The following is a 20,474-nucleotide window of genomic DNA, read 5'->3' as shown; positions in this document are numbered from 1 at the left end:
ATTTGGCCAGCTTTTTTTTAAAGCACTGTTCTGAATATTTAATTGGGTATCTAGAAAGGCCCCTGAATGGATCAAAACTACACAAAGGAACTTTTACAGCCTAAAATTTTGTTCTTCTTAAACATGAACTAGAACAAAGGAATCTTGAAAATTTACCATCCCTCTTGAATGAAGCAGAACAAAAATAAAGAGTTTGAGCAAACTCTCTCTAGCCACAATGTGCTCACCAGGCAGGTTCCTTCTTTTAGTTTTGCTTTCACATCAGCAGCATTCAGAGGATCTCTTGGGCTGCAAGAAACTGCACAGATCCCTCTAAACTCACAGTAAAGCAGTTTTCCTGTTCTAGCTGAGCCCTGGCTGTGTGCCTGCTCCTTGCTCTTCTTCGTGTTCCTCATTCATCACTTTCTGAAGGCTTTGTGTTGACTTGGTGTCACCACCTCTGCCCTCCCCACTCCGCACTCATGAAGCTTTTTCCTTCTGCAGTTCTCCATGCTCTGCTGCTGTCAGGAATGAGATGGTCCCTCTCTCCCCTTGAGGGTGCCACCTAATCCAAAAGGCAGAGCCAGCCTCAGGCAAACAAGCAAGTGCCTTTCTCCTTCTAAGGACCAGCTACGCCTTTGTCAAGAGAACAAAATACACATTAACTGTGAACAAATAAAATAATGTAAATTCCACCACTCACCTTGGAATTTGTCTGGCTGACCTTTAGGCACTGGAAAGCCTACTGCCTCATCCAAGCAGTGCATAAAAATGTAGTGCATAAAAATGATCTAAAACAACATTTGCAGTACAGCAATTACGGAAGCTAAGGAAGTGTAAGTGCCTCTCTCTTCACATAATCATAGCTCTCGAGGTGACTTTTATTTTCAGGGCATTTTAGCACCACTGATGGTTGCAGTAGGGAGCTGGACAAAATACTCATTCCTACAAGCCATCAGCAAGAAGTAACAGGATCAAAGCAGTACAGTCTTTGTCATACAAAACAGGATACTAGACAAGCACCTGCTGCAATGCTGATCAAAGCTACAAACACTTTAACACTATCGTTACTGTGAAAACAACCTCAGATCAGTCCAACAGATTCTTCACAGAAGTTCTCGTCCAAAGACAAATGCTTAAGTGTCAAAGTGAAATCTGTGGTCACAGGTGACCTTGTGGGTGATATCAAAGGCCTGGCTTGCCTTAGCTTGCTTCACATGTTTTCTTTGCAGTTCACACTCCCCCTCAATTTCTAGCCAACCACTTGTGACGTGTGTGCTTCCCCATTTATTACCTCAGCTCTGCCCTGGTTTATGTCACTCAGTTTCATGCAATAGGCCGCTTGGAAATCAACATCAGCTGCTGCAGAACACAATTTTCTACTGCACCGATTCAAGGTCCAGTTCATCACCCCTCAGTGCAGTACTAACCTTTCTGTTTCTATTACAGAGAAAAATTACATAAGATGGTGGTGCTGGTGCCACTGTAAAAACTTTAACTGGGGAAGCGTTTTGCCTTGATACCTGGGGTCTGCCTGTAGAAAGGTACTTCATAAAGCTTCTAAATACAAAACCAGGTCAGTGTTAAAGAGCATGCAAGAGGCTTTCTTCAGCTTACATCTCCCAGACCAATCCAGAACAGAAATCACTTGTTGACAATGACATGTTTTTTCTTTGTGCTCCACATGAGCTGCAGCAACGTCGTGTACAAATACAGAGTCAGTATCAAAGGCCTTACACAGACTTCAAGGGAGTCAGTGTTACCTGAAAGTGCTTTTGTACTTTCCACATATCACAAAAAAAACATAATCAAGCCAAAACAACCTCCTTTAAACACACACACTGAACTCCCCATACTTTTAATCTTTATCACAAGACAAACTCAAGAACCTGGAAAAGTTGCATTCAAAGTCTTTATAATACTTAGCCTAACTGTTTCTCCCCTTAGCACTGTGCACTCCACCTGGACTTCCAGGCTGTCTTCTCCTGGCTGATGGCAGAATAGATCACTGATTGTCCATTCTGACAAGGTTCTCATACTTTTAACTGAGCCAAGTCTGTGTGTACATAGTTCTGTACGTGAAAGAGCATGCCTGTAAAGGTTTGTTCAGCAAATGAATTGATCTGATCCAGGCAACAGCACTCAAATTTTCAATTGCAAGGCCTACAAAAAGTGCATCTAAGGCGCAACTCCTTCCAAAATCAAACAGTTTTGCAACAGTAGCAGCAACTTCTCAAACCATAGTTTATTTTATTACACAAGCTTACTCTTGTCTGAGTAAAAAAAAATAAAAAAATCCCTCTACTTTTCTGTTTATTTTAAAGTCAGTCAGTTTCTGGAGTACCAGTCTGAAGCCCTGTATCTTCGGATGTTTTGTTAACGGACCTAAAATTATATTCCATACTCCAGTGTTGGCAGTTTTCCGGAAACCCACAAGTCTCTACAAGTTGTTACACTGTCTCCTCCTCACCCTCCATCCCCTCAGGCACTTTGATTCTCTCTGTCTCACTCCCACGCCTTCCCTACCACTCCTCCTCCCTGGCAGCCCAAGGGTTCTGCACCAGCTCTCTGCGGGTTCTCTGCTGTGGGCAGCACTTGTGGCACATTTGCCAGCCCGAGATAGTATTTTCATAGTTCTCTTGGTGCTTCTGGTTGATGTTTAAGTGATTCTAATGATAAGGGCTGTGCTCAGAAAGTTTGTGTGCCTGTCTGCCATTGCCAATGTGCTGAACTTGGATAGCCTGAGTTAAGTGTAAATTAGACTGGATGGTGAAGCCTTGAAGATAATTGAGATGCCAAATACAAGCTGGTCACAAAATAGGAATAAAGATAAAAATATTCAGCTTGTCCCATTATTTGTCCCATTATCTGAGTGCCATAAGAGATATTTAGGTTACTTGACAAGCTGGAAAAAGGAAGCATTTAACAACTGAAAAGCAACTAACCTCATATGACATCAGAACATGAAGTATAACTGTAAATTTCATTATTAGATGCTTTAAGTTTTAAAGGTGAGATGGTCCTACTGATGCTTTTCCAGTGCCTTCCAAGGCATCCAGAATATCATCCATTTATTAATTCACCTGTTAAACAAGGACAAAACCACACTAGGCTGCAAAAGATATTTTGGGATTTCATTAATTCGGATTAGCAAAATATGTGAAGAGCCTCCAGTAAAAGTCACTATGAAGTTGCAAGACATATTTTTCATCTGCAGATATTTTGGCTGATTTTTCCCCAGAAAGAACAAGAATAATTACAAATTATCTTTTCCTCTGCCTTTTTTTTTTTTTTTTTTTTTTTTTTTTAGATTAGATTATACGTTTGTGAAGCAGTCCAGGTATCAGAGCTTTGAAATTCTACTGAGAATTCCCAAGCTGAACCAATTTTGGACCATCCACTTCAACAGAAGATGGAGATGCATTGAAAGATAAAATTCACATGTCTGCCGCAAACCCCAAAGACCCTTCCCATTTCATTCTTAGGATGTTAGAGATCTTCCCCTTCCATTCTGTGCCCTAAAGCCTCTCCAGTGCAACCTTGGAGGCAGCAGTGCTGCCATCTTTCCACACAGTTGTAAGCAGCCCTGTTCTGATGGAAGGAATCACTCATTATTTGTGTTACAACTGCTTTTTAAAAGCCCCTGCTCTGTATTAGTCCATGTGCCTACACATACTAACAGATAGTTCTTGGCCTGGAAAACTTATAGAAAAACCTACAGGAAGAGACACAAAGAACAGAAAACAGAAGAAAGGACCCCATTCTCTGGAGTGGGAAACTAAGACAGTGAGACAGTAATTTTCCAGAGGCACAAAAGAAATATATATTTCACAAGAATCACAAGTTCAGTGTCTAACTTTCAGCTCAGATCTTTCAAAATCTCAGATCCATTTTTCAACTATTCTCTCTCGTTCATGTAATGCTTTGTAATTCCTGGGTAGCACTCTGATGATAAGCCACAGTCTGCAGAACTCAGACCATATCAAGCCACCTATGGAAACTTGAGAGCTGCCATTGGAATACGAAGAACTGCTGCTCACCCATCTTCCACCCTGACCATGTTCTAGTCCCTTCATGTAGGAAGTCAATGGAAGCAGAGAAAGGAAAAACTTCTTATTAGGAGTATTCAAGGGAAGTCCCATGTGCACATCAGATGCAGTCTATCATACTGTAAGTGAAAGAAGCTGACAAAAATTCAAGCTCAGGTGGCCCTGCAGCAGAACAGGGAATGTCAGCCTGAATCAAACAGATCAGCAAGCAGCACCCCAAATTTTTCAGCAAGTTCTCAGAAATTGAATTAATCATTTTATATTCAGTCTCTAAAATGCTTTTGTTTAGTTAACAGTATCCCCAGGCAATGAGAACAGTGATACATACTGAAAACTATTGCTGCAGTTTTTCTCACAACTATGCTAAGGCTGTCAGCAGTTGATGAGAGGAGGAAGAATAATAACAATAATAACAAAAAACATCATCACTATGAATGTGAAACCAGACTATTTCATTTTGTTACAGAAGGAAAGGCTTAGGCCACAGTATTTGTTTTCATCCACTTTGAAGCCTTCATTAATGTTCAAGCAGAAAATAACTGCAGGTACAAAATCACAGAATAAGCTGTCTTGGAAGGGAACCACAAGGATTGTCAATCCAACTCCTGACCCACCACAGGACACTCCAAGGAGTCACACCATGTGTCCATGACCATTGTCCAAACGCCTCCTGAGCTCTGTCAGGCTTGGTGCTGTGACCACTTCTCTGGGGAGCCTGTTCCAGTGCCCAGTCACCCTCTGGGTGAAAAACCTTTTCCTAATACTCAACCTAAACCTCCCCTGACACAACTTCAGGCCATTCCCTTGGGTCCTGTCACTGGTCACTGCAGAGAAGAGATCAGTGCCTGCCCCTCCTCTTCCCCTGCTAAGGAACCCGTAACTGCAGTGAGGTCTGTCCTCAGTCTCCTCTTCTCCAGGCTGAACCGACCAGTGACCCCAGTCACTCCTCATACGGGTTCCCCTCAAGGCCCTTCACCACCTTCATTACCTTCCCCTGGAAGCTCTCTAACAGCTTTATATCCTTCTGATGTTGTGGTACCCCAAACTGCCCCAGAACTCGAGGTGAGGCTGCCCCAGCTCAGAGCAAACCAGGACAATCCCTCCCCTGCCCGGCTGTGATGCTGTGCCTGATGCCCCCCAGGACAGGTTTGGCCCTCCTGGCTCCAGGGCACTGCTGGCTCAGATTCAACTTTCCATTGACCAGGATCCCCAGGTCCCTTTCCATGGCACTGCTTTCCAGTGTCTCATTCCCTAGTCTGTCTGTACATTCCGGGTTGCTCCAGTCCAGGTACAGAATCTGGCACTTTCCCTTGTTGAACTTCACACGGTTGGTGATTGCCCAGCCTTCACATTTATCAAGGTCTCTTTGTGAGGTCTCTGCCTTTGAGGGAGTCAACATCTCCACCCAGTTTAGGATTATCTGCAGACTTGCTCAGTATCCCTTCCAGCCCTGCAATCAAGTCATTTATGAAGATGTTGAAGAGCAGAGAATCAAGGATGAAGGCCTGCAGAACCCTACAAGTGACAGATCACCACTTTGATGTCACTCATTGTAACCCTTTGCGCCTGACCTGTGAGCCAGCTGCCCACCATCCCCTGACATGTTTATCTGGCTGTATGCTGGAGATCTCCTTGTCCAGAAGGGTCCTGTGAGAGATAGTATTGAAAACTTCACCAAAATCCAAAAAGATTACAACTGGCTTCCCTTGATCAACGTAGTGGGTCATCTGTCATAAAAGCAAATCAGGTTTGATAAGCAGGATTTTCCTCTCACAAAGTTGTCCTGGCTGTGACCAATGACTGCACTGTCTTTCAGGTGTTTTTCAATACCTCCCAGAATAATCTTCTCCATAACTCCAATTTCTCACATCTAACAAGTTATCATTAAGAGTACCTAAGACACACTGTGATCTGCAGCTCCTTTCTTGTTTGGCTGTTACTAGCTCTACTACTGATGTACTGACCAAGCAAAGCCTCAATAAAAAGTCCTCTAGGATAAGGAAAAGAGAAAAGTCATGCACCTCTAGGAATTGACTTATCACTCATGACCTAATGACTGAAAAGCATAAAACCTTCTGGGATAGTTACAGCAAATTTAAGTATACTCATGATAACAACATCATCATGGTTGTGTGGAAAAATTAACTGTTCTACTGCTCTTTTTCTACATGGTTATAACTTTCTCTATTGCACAATTTCATCAAGCAGCTTCATGTGTTGACTCTTGCTAACTGCCATTTACAGAGCTCTAGAAAAAGCACTTGCAGCCTGTTCTACCATGTAATACCTTCATTTTCTTAAAAATTCTATCTTTATTATTTTCTTAGTTTTTAAAAAATGAAATATCACTCATATTACCTCATAACTTCAAGTATTTGCAACAGGACAACATGACCAATATGTTCCAACCAGAGGCTGGGACAAATTCTAGTGAACGACAAGGCTATCTACAGTTGACAAAAACCTGAGTCAGGCATATAAGCAAACACTCTTAATCTATTCAAATCAAAGATTCTACAAACACACAAGGTCACTGTGACCTGACTGCTAAGAAACTAAAGGAGAAAACAGTAGTTTAGTGCAGTAATAGTATAATTTTCTTTCTCAGACAGAGTGACCTCAGAACTTGCCGTATCTTTTGGAAATGCTGCTCCCTTTTTGTTAAAAGTTGTTTAGGCTTTTTTTTTTTTTTTCTGAATATTTCTTTTCTGATATTTTATATATTTAAAAACATTGCTGTCCAAGGTAAGAGAGTGATTTATTGTCTGCTGTAACCAAACAGAACACAAGCGAAGCAAAGAAAACAACCACATAGACTGAAATTAACCCAGAACCATCATATTCTCAAAAAGGCTCTTACCTTGCCTTTATGGACTGAATACATTAATTAATCTATTCCCAGAATCATCTGTACCTACAGCAGAACCATAAATAGAACAGTCCAAAGGAAAAAGAAGGGAGAAAAAAAACCCTAAAAAATGAAAAGAAAGAGAATCACCAAGGAAGACAGACATCCTCTGACTGCAGGAGGACACTACAACCCAGAAGTTCTAATGATCAGCTATTTCTATTGCTGACAAAGACTGTTTTCATGAGGGGGGTTTATTCCTGTTTTTAAACAGTATTAAAACCCTCCCATATGCCAGGTCAATCACATTGTAATCCAGTGCAGCTGTGAGAAAGAAACCCTAGAGAGAAATCTGCAGACTACCTTTGATCAACCTAGCAGTGCAAAATTACACTGTGTATTTGTCTATAATAATGATCACATTAGAAGCCTACCTCTTTTTCTACAGTAGTGAGAACCAAAACTTTTCCCTTTAATCCACCCAAGATGCCTGAGCAGTGATATAAAGATATGATATTTTGAAATGTATTGATTTTGTATTATTTAGACACAAACCAAGCAAATACCAAAAGAAACAAGGCAAACACTCCTAAAACTTTGTGTGGTCACTTTTAAAATAAAATATGAGCCATCAGTATGAGATACTAAATCTGTAACACCACCCTGAAGCATGGCATTTATTCAAAGCTTGGAGAGAACATTATCAGGAAGATCCAATGCAAACAGGATGTGGAAGCATTCATTTTGCAGAACAAAACCTGCAGATGGACAGTTAATACCAAAACTCTGCGCAGTCAGAAAAACCCCACCTCCTCAAGGCTGAATAGACAAATTTATGTAATTCACAGCGTTTTTAAGAATCTTATGTTCATGATAGTTGCTTAAAATAACCACTTCTTTAATAACACACACCTGCTATTTTGAGATGCGCTCAATCTGAGTGCAAAGGGAGCCTTTATGATTTCTAAGCCAGTCTTTCAGTCTTCATTCCCACCTACCTACAGATACAATTAGTATGTGTGATTTCAGATCAGCTTAAATGTCTTCATGTGTCTGCAGAGCTGAACAATACCAAGTCCTTGACCAAAAATTTGAGTTTTCTTAAAAAGTAAATATTCTAGGTGCAGCTTAAACCCTTACCAAAATGGCTAGTCCTGTGACTTTGCAGGGAAAGGCCCAAACATCCAGCTCCAGGAAATCCTGGCACATTAGCCATTCTGGAGAGTAACTAGGAGGTCTGCATGGTAGCTCAGCAAGTCAAGGAAGATCAGTTAGCAGTGCTATAAATGCTTTGTGGCACTGCTTTCCTTCAGTCTCTGGGCTTATGTTAATCTTCATCTCTATTGCTAAAACAGAGCAAGTTATTCCACCTTGGAACCAGGCAGCAGGAGCCCTGGAAGAAACATTTCAAAGCCAGAGAAAAGATTGACATGAGGGAAAGACAGGAATGAAGATGGGAACCCTGAAGCTTCTAAAGTTGATGCTACTTTCCAGGAGGACATACAGAATCTTTGACAAGATGTTGTTAACTTCCTGCAAATGTCCACAAATCACAGTTAAAAACATGCCATCAGGGGATACTAAAACATCATAGTGTCAGGTAGCAGAGGAAACTCCAAAAAAATCCCCTACTACACAGGCTAGAGGGGCTTTGGTAGTCAACTAATTATTAAAAAAGGCATTGCAGCAACAGGAAACGAGATGCAAATATACTCTCAGTCCTCTCCCAGAGGGCACTAGCACCTTCTCTCCAGAGGATGAAGGCAGCAGACTCTCCAGTATCATGCCTCTGTGGTGGCAGTGGGACTGGTAATAGACAGTGCAGTATCTTTTATTATCTATTTTACCAAATTACTGGTATTTGGGACACTGAACTCAAGTCCAGTGACCTCACATCCAGGATGTGTTTAGGCAGCAACAGCTGCATTGATAACACATCCAAGTTCAGCAGCTCTGGAGCTGCAGACAAGGAGTGGCAGATAAAAGCATTTTTTTCCCCAACTGTAACTTTGCCAACATGCCTCAATCACACTGGATTTAAAGCAGAGCTAAGTCTTGAGGGCTCTGTCAATATTTAGTCTCCTGATGGAGACTGTCAGTCACCACTAATAACAGCAAATTTCAATCTAGCCATCAAGAATCAAAGTGAGCACAAGCTCCAGCTCCACATGACACTGGACAGCCATCCTATGACAGCAACCTTGCGGCAACAAGAAGCCACATCTAAAGCAAACCACTTGCAAGCAAAAGGCTCCTCCACTGCTACTGCTCTCATTTTTTGTTCTAATCTCTGCACTAAGACATACTGCCCTAAGGCTGAAATCTCTCTTGCCATCAGTGGACTGCCCATCACCTGCAAAGACTGGCTTGGAGGAGACAGTCTGCAAGAAACACAGCTCTAAGCTGGTCACCTCAAAACTGTAAGCAGATTATGTATCCATGCCACTACAAAGCCCACACATGTGATCAAAGCAAACAGAGCAGCAGGGCCAGGGTGGGTGTCAAGGCCTGCCAGACCTCTATAGCATGTATTCAGAAGCAAAAGAGCCATCAGGAGAACTTATTATGAACACTGAATTCATGCCTGTAAAAATTACTTCTTGGATTCTTGACTCCAGCAGGGCTACACAGAGCTTTAAGAGGAAGAACAAATAATTATCAGTTTTGTTCCTGGTGCAGCCAGTGCAAACTCCATGACTTTTAAACCAGGGAAAGCAACTCACTGCCACAGGTGTGGTATTTGGCATCCACAGAGACACAGGCTTGTCTCTGACAAGAAGCTGTAATACTGTTGGAGATAAATTTCAAATCATACACCAACATACTACTGGCAGTCTAAAACAGTGGTGACAACTCCTAGTTGCAGTCACATTGCAGCTGTGGGTCATTAGAGCACAACTACCTTAGTATTTTCTTTCTTCTAGATCCCCTGCCTGGGCACAGACAGGTGACATGCAACAAGGCAGGAGAAGCCCTGAACTTACAGATACCTTGGACTTGATGAATCAGCAGTGCCAGCTCAGAAAAAGGGGGCTGCACTAGAGGGAAGAATCCACCTCCACAGACAAAAACTATCCTGTCTCTCAAATAAGAGCCCTTAGCTCTGTCTAGAACACTTTTTAATTAAACCTGCAGAGGCTAATGTAGAAATTAAAAACTGAAAGGACAGAATCAGATGATTGACCCTAAATAACATCTAAGCAATTCAATCATGCCTTTCCCATTGCTGGCTTAGACAGCAGGATATTGTAACTGGTATCGATTGGTCTGTTTGCTACTCTAGCTGATAACAGTCTGCATCTGAATGGAAGTTTTTATTTTTATTACATGACTCAGACCATCTGAGCAGAAAATCAATTATATTAAAATCTTCTTCGTTAAAGAATTAGATTAAAAAAAATCTTATTTCTCTTGAAAGACATTATGTACTTCAATGTCAACACTTATCAGGGCTCACTAGCTATATACTATAGGGAGAATCCACAGTGAAATAGCTCTAAAGGTATTACCAGAAAATGAGTACTTGGAGGCTCAAAAATAGCCTTTACATTCCTTTACATCTTCCACTAAACTATTCTTTATATGATGCAATATGAAAATGTTGTGCTGATAATGTAGTTCTAGGAATGAACACAAGCATTTTAGGCCTCACATAGACTTATTTATCAGTGCTAGAGATTCACAGAAGGTCTACAGAAACAAAGATCTTACAGCAACAGTGCTCTTTGGCTCATACTGTTATCCCTATTTAAATGATGTGATTAACTGAGGCAGAAAGATATTGAACTTTTTGTCCAAGGTCACACAGTGAGGTCAGGAATGGAGCTAAAGCAGACTCCAGCTCTTTCAGTTCACTGCTTTGTTTTAAACCATCTAATCTCCCTTTCAGCTCTTTCATGCAAAAGTACAAAAGACTTGATATACTGTTACACTTATAAGTGCAAATCCCCAGTGTAAAAAGAATGCAGGTTAGGATTTAAAGCAAGTGTGTGAAAATGCCCTTTTGGTCCACAGGAAGCAGAAATATTGCAGCACATCTCATCACTTGAATAATATCTCACATTGGAAGGGACTTGAGTCAGGTTTAGTGTACTGCCAATTCCAAGTAAAAGCTCTTAGGAATACTAGAAGTTATGCAGTCAGCCAGGGACATGTAGTTGATGTAAACTCCTGGAACCATGTACTATAACCAACCTTTTTAATTTGCATATGAACAAAGTTTCAAAAAAACCACAAAACCAAACAAAAAAACACCCCAAATCCAAACAAACAAACAAAATCCCACCAAAAAAAACCCTCCAAAACCAAAAAGACAACACCACCAAACCAAACCAAAACCTCTCACCCTAATTTCTACAGCATTTTTCAAGAGTTTTATGAATACTAAGTAATCATCTTGACAACTCCATGACAAAATGTGACCAAGCAGTTATTTCAACACAGAAGCTACACAAAGATGTGCAAACTAAAGCTGTAGCTTCAGACCTAAGTAGTAACAAAAAGCCTCTAACTGCTCCAGAGGCCAAAAATATACCAACATTAGTGAAATGAAATATAAATGTCAGCAAACCCAAGCAGTGACAGGATTCCCTGGCCACCATCCCCTTGTTCCAAGGTTTTCCATTACAGATTTTATGTCCTGGTCCATGTTAAAGAAAGCCAAATCAATGCAGAATAGGTTGCTTTCTCTTCCTTCCTTACTGAACTTAAACAAAACAGCTTTCTTGATAATGTACACTGTGCTGCATTTATCCCTACCCCTCCAAGCATTTTCGTTTCTTTACAATGAAGGAGAAACACAACTTCATTTCTGTCAGACTTTGGTTGCAGTTAGTAACTTTTATTTCCAAGTAATCGTGTGTACTGAAAGTCCAAAAGACTCATGTTCTGTAAGAATCAGATTTAATTAACTTTTTAAGTCCTCTTCCTAACTCTGTAGAACAGCTACTTCTTTGCCATAAGTGTAATTTCCTTCTTTCAATTTTTCTTTTCTTTCAATTTCTTTATTTTCAACTGCACCAGTAGAAACAGAGTGAAATAGCACCCATCAAAAAATGTTTAAGTTAACAACCTGCATAGCAAGATTTGATAGTCTATTTTAAAAAAGGGCTTAAATGATTCAGACAAACCATGAAAATCAGTGGGACCTGAAGTAATTTCAGAAACCCCATTCTTATTTGTAATTTAAATATCCAAACAAAAGTTCTCAGCTGCTCATAAGATGTCAGCATTTCAAACCTTATAGTTTCGTGTGCATAGCAAAGCCTGAGGATGCCTCCCCTCCCTGAAAAGCTGCAGTCTTTTCAGAGACCTTTTTAAACAGCTCTTATTAACATTGCAAATAAACATTTTCAATATGAGCATCGGTATGACTGCTGGCCTTTTATAGGGGTGCTGCAAAAATAAGTAAATAGCTGTTAATTAGAGTAGATGTGGAGAGAACCTCCCACTTCCAAGGCTCACTTATCAGCCACAGGGGCAAACCAGAACAGAGAGGAAGAGGCACAGAGAGACACCAAGAGCAAGGCACACAAGTAGTCTGGGGCCTGCCTGGAGACTGAAACTGGAAGACAAGAACAAGCATCACGACTGGACCACAGAAAGGCCTGAGGTGAGACCACCAAAGACACAAAAGAATGAGCTGCATTCAAGAGCTAAAGTCAACTTTTGATTAAAGAGGCTAACACAGTACAGTACAGAGTACAGTGAGCCTGCCAGACACTGGGTAGAAAAGTGCCAGTGTACTAGAAGAATGCAAGGAGCAGCAAGATCTGCAGAAAGGCTGCATCCTACTGCATGTACTATCTACTGGGGACAAGTGTTCCACAAGCCAGAAACTGGCCACACTGAGCTCTTCAATCAGACCACAGTAATTCTGGGAGTGAGCACGTTCAGCACAGCTCCTTCCAGAGGAGTCTCTTTATCCCACTGCCTGCTTTCCAGATCCGATTGGGCTCTTCATACATGACTACAAAGAGACTCAAACCAGGTTTTTGTTTAGTTGTCTTCCCTACTACCACAGAGGAGGTTTTAACAAAGTATTTATAAGCTGGTTTACAATGAAGGGTATTTTTGGCAGAGAGCTTTACTGACCTGCAGTACTAACAAATTATTACCCGCTTACAGAAAATAGCCCAGAGTCCCATTTCATTTTTAGCATTATACACTTGCTATACAATGTTATCTTATTAAAGTCTAGTCCTCAAAATAAAAGAATTCTAATTCTTTCTTCAGCCCTAAACATCCTGCAAAACCAAGAGCAGACTGAAAGGGCAGTTAACATTCACACCCAGTTTAGATACCTGACGCGCTACAAAGTAATTATTACATTTGTTATGTATTTAAGATATAATTAGCAGCACAGGTGATTGGGAAAGATTCATTATATAAGTCAAATCCCAATATCTTTACTCACTTCAAATAGCACTTTGCCTTGAAAGCAATGACAGTGATTTCAGTGGCAGACAGGGTACTCTTTAACAGGAGCCAAAGTGACCCAAATGGGTCCATTTTCATAGCAAACTTGGTCTTCTCCTGTGTTTATGAACAGACTGCACACAAATCAGGATCTAGCATATGTAAACAGACAAGTTATAAAGAGATCCAGATCTCTTAATGCACTATTTGCATGACACTTAGATGTTCCTTAACCACTGGTCTATCAAGTCCAAATTATCTTCCTGGTCTGCATACAACCTCTCTCAGTAATGAAACTGATTATTATGGTTGCTGCTACTCCTGTTTTAGACAAATATTGTAACCACAAAGTGCAGGTGGGAGCTTCTCTGACAATTCCAGTTGAGAATGACAAAAGCCAAGATACCTTAGCCCCTTTATCCTCAAGGACAAGCTACAAACACTATCTGAAGAGACAGGTTAATTTCAGGCAATGATTAGTCTTGAAAGCAGCTGCAGTTACTGTACATAGGCTTTATGTGCTTGGATAATCAATCCATTTTCAATTTTTACAGAAAACAGTGCACAGAAATATAACACATAAGTTGCCTGTCTTCCAAATGTGCCATTAGTGGAACTGCTCTGAAATCAGTGTCCAAAACTTACAGTCTCTGCTTTCACTCGAAACAGGCAGATACCGATTTCCACTTCACAAGTCAGAGAGTTAACCATTACCAGGGAACCACAAACAGCATCGCTAGGTCACTGAGGAGAACGAGATCTGGGAGACAGGAAATCAGCTCCTTCCTTTGTGGTTTTCTTCTGTTACCCAGAAAAGCCATCAGATTATATATCCCTCAGTTCCTTAGCTCATCCACAGTTGCTTACACACATTGTATAGTCATGACAGTTCTTCATGTGAGTAAGAAAAACCAATGGAATTCCCCTTACATAGGAACAATTGTCTCTCATAGGCAAAAGCCACTGTGATGTTTGCAAGCATAGGTTGATTTTAATGTATCAGGTATTAAGCAAGCAGACACATGAAAAGGATGTAATAGGCCCAAATAAAATGACTGCATCTTTCAATGTTTTAAAGACCAGAAACCTTAAACATGGAATTTGAAACACAACTGAAACCACTATATTGTGTACATTACTACTGATATACCATCCTCCAGTTAAAACTAGGTCAGATAAATGGCCTATGCTCTGTTTACAAGGTGCTAACCCAATAGAGAAGTATTTGAATGCTACCAAACAGAAGAGCCAATAAAGGTTTGGATAAGGCCTTCAACCTGTGCTTTCTATAACGGAAACTCTGGATCTGAAGAAAAATACATCCTGAATAACTTGTTCTCCTGTTCAAACACGCATCTGTGTGAATTCTTTTCCATGAAGGCAGGTGAATTTCCCTCAAGTCTGTGACTAAAACATTAAATCATAACAAGAAAAACATACAAACCCTGACTTCAATGCCTGCATCGTGATATTTCACCTCATTGTTCTTCTGTGTAGAGCAGCCTCCACTGTTTAACAAAAATCTGCAAACTTTTTGTGACAGCACTTACACTTGTCTTCAAATTGCACACAGGATCACACATATGTAATTATCTGCCTCAAGAAATGAAAAACAAAAGCTAGAAGCAAACAAGGATGAGAACTTTGACAACCTTTTTTGTTTGCTTGCTTCTGAAAATCAAAGGCACCTCCTATCCTTTCATTTTCATCCTAGGAGAATACAGTGAATTAACATTTGATTACACTGTCATCCACAAGCAATAACTGTTCATTCCAGGGCTCTGAAGCCTTGAATTTGTGATATTTGTGAATCTCTAACAGAGATTTTTGCCTAGATAGCTTTCCTTTCATATAAATGTCATCACAGCATTTCATCATCGGGTTTAGGGAAGATCAGAAGGGTTGCTAAAGGAATTTGCAAATTGGTCCACCAAGGCTGGCATTTGACCTCTGTAATAAAGTAATACTTATGACATGTTTCTAATGAATGCAGCAGGCATGTGGCAGCCATATCACACTTTGCATATCAATTTTTAAAGATTTATTTATCACTTGAAAGTACTTACAGGGTCAGAAGGACCACAGAAGTCTCTGAACACTTTTGAAGGATCAAACTGTCTGATCTCCATTGCTATGCAAGGACCCGAACACAACTCTGAAACCATATCCTGGAAGAGAAAAAAGACAGAAAAAAAGTTGAACTCTTTGGGCTTTAGCAAGGGTTGTTTTTCTCTCCAAAACAAGTCCAAACTTACAGGATAGGAGCAATCAAGAAATAGTGGTGCACTTAGGACAGCGAGGACAGTAAACAGATACCATTAGTATTCATCACAAAAGAAATGTTTTCCATTTTGCTACTTGGTTTAGAAGGTGGAAATTCAGTATAGTTTGACAAGTTATGAGATACTGCAATGCAATCTAGGTCCAGATCAATAAGCATGTACCTACAAAAGAATTTAAAGTATTATGGATGCTGTTATATTCTATTCAGTATCCTGTTAAAGCTGAATATCCAATTTTTCTCAAACTATACTGAATCACTGGAATGCACTCTGCTGAGTTTTAAGCCTGAAAAATCACACTATGTTCAGCCAGTTCCACAGACAGCAATGTACTTTGCAGTGTTCCCTACCAGAAGCCCAGTACACAGCCTATATCTGTTTCCAAATATACATTCATTTGATAGCTTTAAGTCATTAAAATGTCTCCTGGGCTTTTGGTTCTCACTGTCTTTTCCTCACAGATTACAGAAGCCAACAGAATCCATGCCAGTGGCACAACCTGTTAGGGAAAGGGTCTGGCAAAATTCTTGTGATGTACTAATACCAGGATCTCAGTTACAGTGAAATCATCTGTTTCCCTGGAGTCTCCAGGAGAGTAAAGAGACATCATGAGTATCGTGTGGGTGATGAAGATGGGTCTTAGTTTTCATAAGCTTAAATTAACTCTGGGCATTAGTGCCAATTTGGAGTTTGTTAATTAGAGGTATAGCTTTCACAAGCAGAAAGAATCTATTTTAATGTTCTAGTCTGACTTCCTTTTTCAGATCGTGCCCTTGTAATCGCATACTTGTCTAGAAATATGGGCAGACAAATTTAAAACAAATCAAGACAATTAAAGGAATCAAAACCAATGAGGAAAGATGAAAGGACAAAACATGCACAGAAAATAAGGGAGGACAGGTAAGGACTAGCAAGGTTCTGCAATCATGCCCACCAGCCACAGGCAGATGAACCTGCATGCTCATGGCTCAAAGATGAACCATGACAGAGCATACAGAGTGGGTGAAAGAGCAGAAGGAAAACAAGAACTAAGTTTTTCTCTTCCTTCTATGAATTATGACAGAAAATAAATACACAACGATTCTGAGTCAAGCAGCACTGTTCCAAAAAGCTGCTATCCTCATGCTGGATTCCATACTGAGAACCTGTGCCTAAGCTCCCCTCTCTGAATTTTATCCAGTGCTGCTATCATCAACCAGATCCTAGGAAATTTAGGGAGAAGTATTCCTTAAGGACATGAAAAGAGTGCAGACTAGCTTCATGCACTACAACACAAATAAATATTTTAATTCCAAAAACTGTATTATCAGTAACAGATCCTCTGTTCAAAAGACAAGAGCCATATATTTCATTCTGCTAAGAAACATCACCCTAAAGTCACTACTCTGCAGAATTTCATTATATTCTGTCATCTAAACAACTGTTAACAGGAAAACAGAGAAAAAATGGGCTTTTAACTTGAGTTGCATCAACTCCCTGCAATTCCTGCAAATGGTGGTTAGTCTCGTTCCTCCCTCTTTTATTGTTTCTGTCTCAGCATCCATGGACATCCCACCAGCAACAGGAAACAACATGACAAAGTCCTGACTCCTTCGATACTGCACAGAGCTGGGACCTGAACACCAGCTGCCATCAGGTACAGCACAGAGGCAGCTGGTTCTGTGTCAGACAAGCCTGATCTACTTAGACAGCCCCATCAAGCCCAGAGTTGAGCCTAAATAGCAGACAACATTTGTCTGGTGAGGCTCCCAGTTACAGCTACATCAAATTTTCTTTAGCAAATACTTCATTTGTCAAATGGCATGGTTTGTGGTCAGCCAGAACCATTCCTGGAAGGTGGATCATGCGTAATGTTTTTTGATTAACCAAGTGGATTCTGAGCTGATCTAAAACAATCTTACTTCTTTTCCCCACATTTTCTATTCTGGCTAAAGTAGGAAGTAGAAAGCAAAAACAGCACAAAAACTAAGCAACAGTATGTAAAATCCCATGTAGGGGATATTAACAAAGCTAAAATTCTGGGCAATTGTACAGCTTTCTCTTTTCAAAACACTTTATATACAATGTCAAACCTTTATCTCACTGGCAAGGAATAACTGGAAGAAATGGAAGCACAGCTTTTTAAAAGGATTTCTGGATGCCGGTATCTTCTGTGCTGAGTTATTTTGGAATGATAAATAAAATTTAGATCAAAACAGATGGTTCTGAGTCACATATAGAAGAGGTCATATTCTTTCTCCAATATCCTACTTCATAACATACTTTCCTATTTGGACTGCACTGACAATATCTGCTGCTGTTCCCTTGCGTGCCTTCTCCAGAACCATTTACCATCATGATTAGCTTTTCCACATCTTCCTGTTTCTCAGATGTCCTGAGTGCATGAAAACATTAATTTGATTTATTTTCAACTGAGTCAATTCAGCACATATAACTTGCAGGATGGAGCCACAGATTCTCACTATTCCTGACATAACTAAAATGTATTTCGTTTATTGACTTACCTTGTTTAAATGTCACCTTCCCTTCTGAGCAACTCTCCAATTAAATTATATAACTAAAATTTGCAACTTGTTAGAGGGTTAGAGATTGTGCAGCCCAAGAGCTGGAGAAAATGGTAAAGATTTTCCCATGTTGTTTAGAACAGAGACTTTTGCAGCACTACAGGACTCCTCAGTGCTGAAATACTGGTTGGATACTTCCATTTTTAAATTCTGCCACATACCTACAAGCATGCCTGTCCAATCTCCCTTTGGTACTTGTCAAAAATTATCTTCAGAGAAGGCCTTATGAGTATTCCCCAATCTGAGATTGAACTAACAGTATTCCTAACCCATTTAAAGACAAACCTATAAACCCTGTTGAAGCTGACTGAACAATCATAAAGGAGGAAAAATAATAAAAACCTAATTTTCAGAGTAATAGTAGTAAATATGTAGAAAGTTTACAGTAATGTAAACATTTAAAAATTAAGGAGAAATTGCAACATAATAGCATGGCAGTGAAGCAAAAATCATTAATATGAGTAAATTACATAGTAAAGTAAAAATTACTACAAGTAAAATGAACCAAAATCCTCTCAGAGAAGGTGACCCAGAAAGACAAGCTTATTTTCTTATATTCCCATTGTTCTATCTGCAGTCAGGAAGTTTTATGTGACAGTACAACAAAGCATAATACTGTAGAGTCTCAGATGTCCACCTGGATTACAGCATGGCTTAAACTTCTTAAATTTTTTTAATATTTATGAAAGTCAGATGACTAAACCAATAGTTCAAGATGTCATTAGGAAAGCCTCCAATACAGCAGCCTCACTGTAAATAAAATGATAAATATGTATTTTGGTCCAAGCCACTATTGCAATATCCAATCAAAGATACAGGTGTGATACATTCTCATAGCTCAACATCAATAAAATAACTTTTCTGGAGGAAGCCAGAGGATGTGACTCTGTTGTATTTTACAAACTCCTTGGCTGAACAATTTTCATGACAGGCTCTCCTGTATTATGACAAATGTAACACAATTTTCTAATTAATGAATTAATTTATTTGAGAGCAAACTAGAACTGTTCAATACCAGGTTCATACAAGAAACCACATCACAATCCCAAGCAATAAGAAATGTGGTAATTTCCTCATTTGAGCACGTCTTGTTTTTAAACAGATTCTTGTTAAGCTTATGCTTACCAGGTACTCAGGGACGATGCCTTTGTAAATCTCATAAAATTCTTCCACATTTGTACGCTCCATGTTGAACTAAGAAAACCAAAACGTTAGCCAGTCTGAATTAAACAACAACAGGAATACACAGACACCCCTTCTTAACCAGCAAACTTTCAGAATCCTTTAAGGTTTACTAGGTAAAAGGAATGGCTTTACTACTGCAATATGAAGCTTGTGAGCAACTTAGTCAGTGATGCCACATGCAACATAGTACAAATGTATCTTTTTCCACATCAAATACAAGTAGACAATGTAGTGTTGGCCAATACCACTAAGAGAGGGACTATTCTTTATTTGTGATGGGGATTTGAGTGATTGGAGAATATCAGGTCTTGAGACTTCCACAAGAATTGAAAGGCAGGACTCTTGGGAACAATCTCTGTGCCAAATCCCTTTAACTGCTGAGGATGTTCAGGGTGTCAAAATCTCTTAAGTACCTTTAAAAGCATTCCTCATAATTCATACTAAATATATACTTTAAAAAATTAAGGAAGGATATTAACAATAGTTTCATTAATCTTGGCTAGTACTTTTTGTAAAGATACCTCAAATTGTTCCAGAAGAGACAGATATAATTATCTCCCCTCTTAACTATAGGGAAACACAGATACAGGGAAGTGAAGTATCTTGGCTCAAGGTCACCAGATAAGCTGATCAATCAGATACTAAACACAAATATCACAAAGACAATGCTGATCCCAAAACATTGCTACAGTCTGCACAAGGGTTTTATTTTTTTACTGCAGGAAGACACCCGTGCACTGCTACGATATGCATACAGCACTACTCCAACTTCTGTTTATCATAAAAACACACAAAAGGAAACCTACCATCTGCAAAGCTGAGATCTCAAATCCTTCCTTGAGGATTGCTTTTATAATCTTTCCAGCAAGCCCTGAAACAATATGGAAAATACAGCATTCAATTTTAAAAAATCAGAATTTACAACCAAAAGATATTATGCCAATATACTGCTTATTCTCAAACTGAAAAAACAATGTTTGTATAATGCTGTGAGAGGAAGCAGAGATCAGAGCTGAGTTCACACACTCTATGTTCTATATGAGGTTATGTGTTGATGGTTTCAAATAACTAAATTCCATGCAGCTGTTGAAAAGCATTTCTACTCAAAAAAGGTGATTAGTGAAGCCTTTGCCTTTCTCAGATCAACTGC

At 39.8% G+C, this 20,474-nt stretch overlaps 1 protein-coding gene across 2 annotated transcripts in view; it reads right to left on the bottom strand.

Moving 5' to 3' along the window:
• Positions 1-20,474, bottom strand: part of NME7 (NME/NM23 family member 7) — an 88,018-nt gene that overhangs the window by 19,440 nt on the left and 48,104 nt on the right. For both annotated transcript variants that reach the window (XM_083854512.1, XM_083854511.1), the window contains exons 8-10: positions 20,131-20,195; positions 19,265-19,333; positions 15,360-15,461 (exon numbers count right to left, since the gene is read on the bottom strand). In XM_083854512.1, coding sequence (XP_083710638.1) covers positions 15,360-15,461; positions 19,265-19,333; positions 20,131-20,195 — 236 coding nt within the window. The remainder of the gene's footprint in view (positions 1-15,359; positions 15,462-19,264; positions 19,334-20,130; positions 20,196-20,474) is intronic.

The sequence above is a fragment of the Zosterops lateralis genome, assembly GCF_965231275.1.
Source record: "Zosterops lateralis genome assembly, chromosome: 2".
NCBI classification, from domain to species: Eukaryota; Metazoa; Chordata; class Aves; order Passeriformes; family Zosteropidae; genus Zosterops; species Zosterops lateralis.
This window is presented reverse-complemented; position numbering and strand designations above follow the sequence as displayed.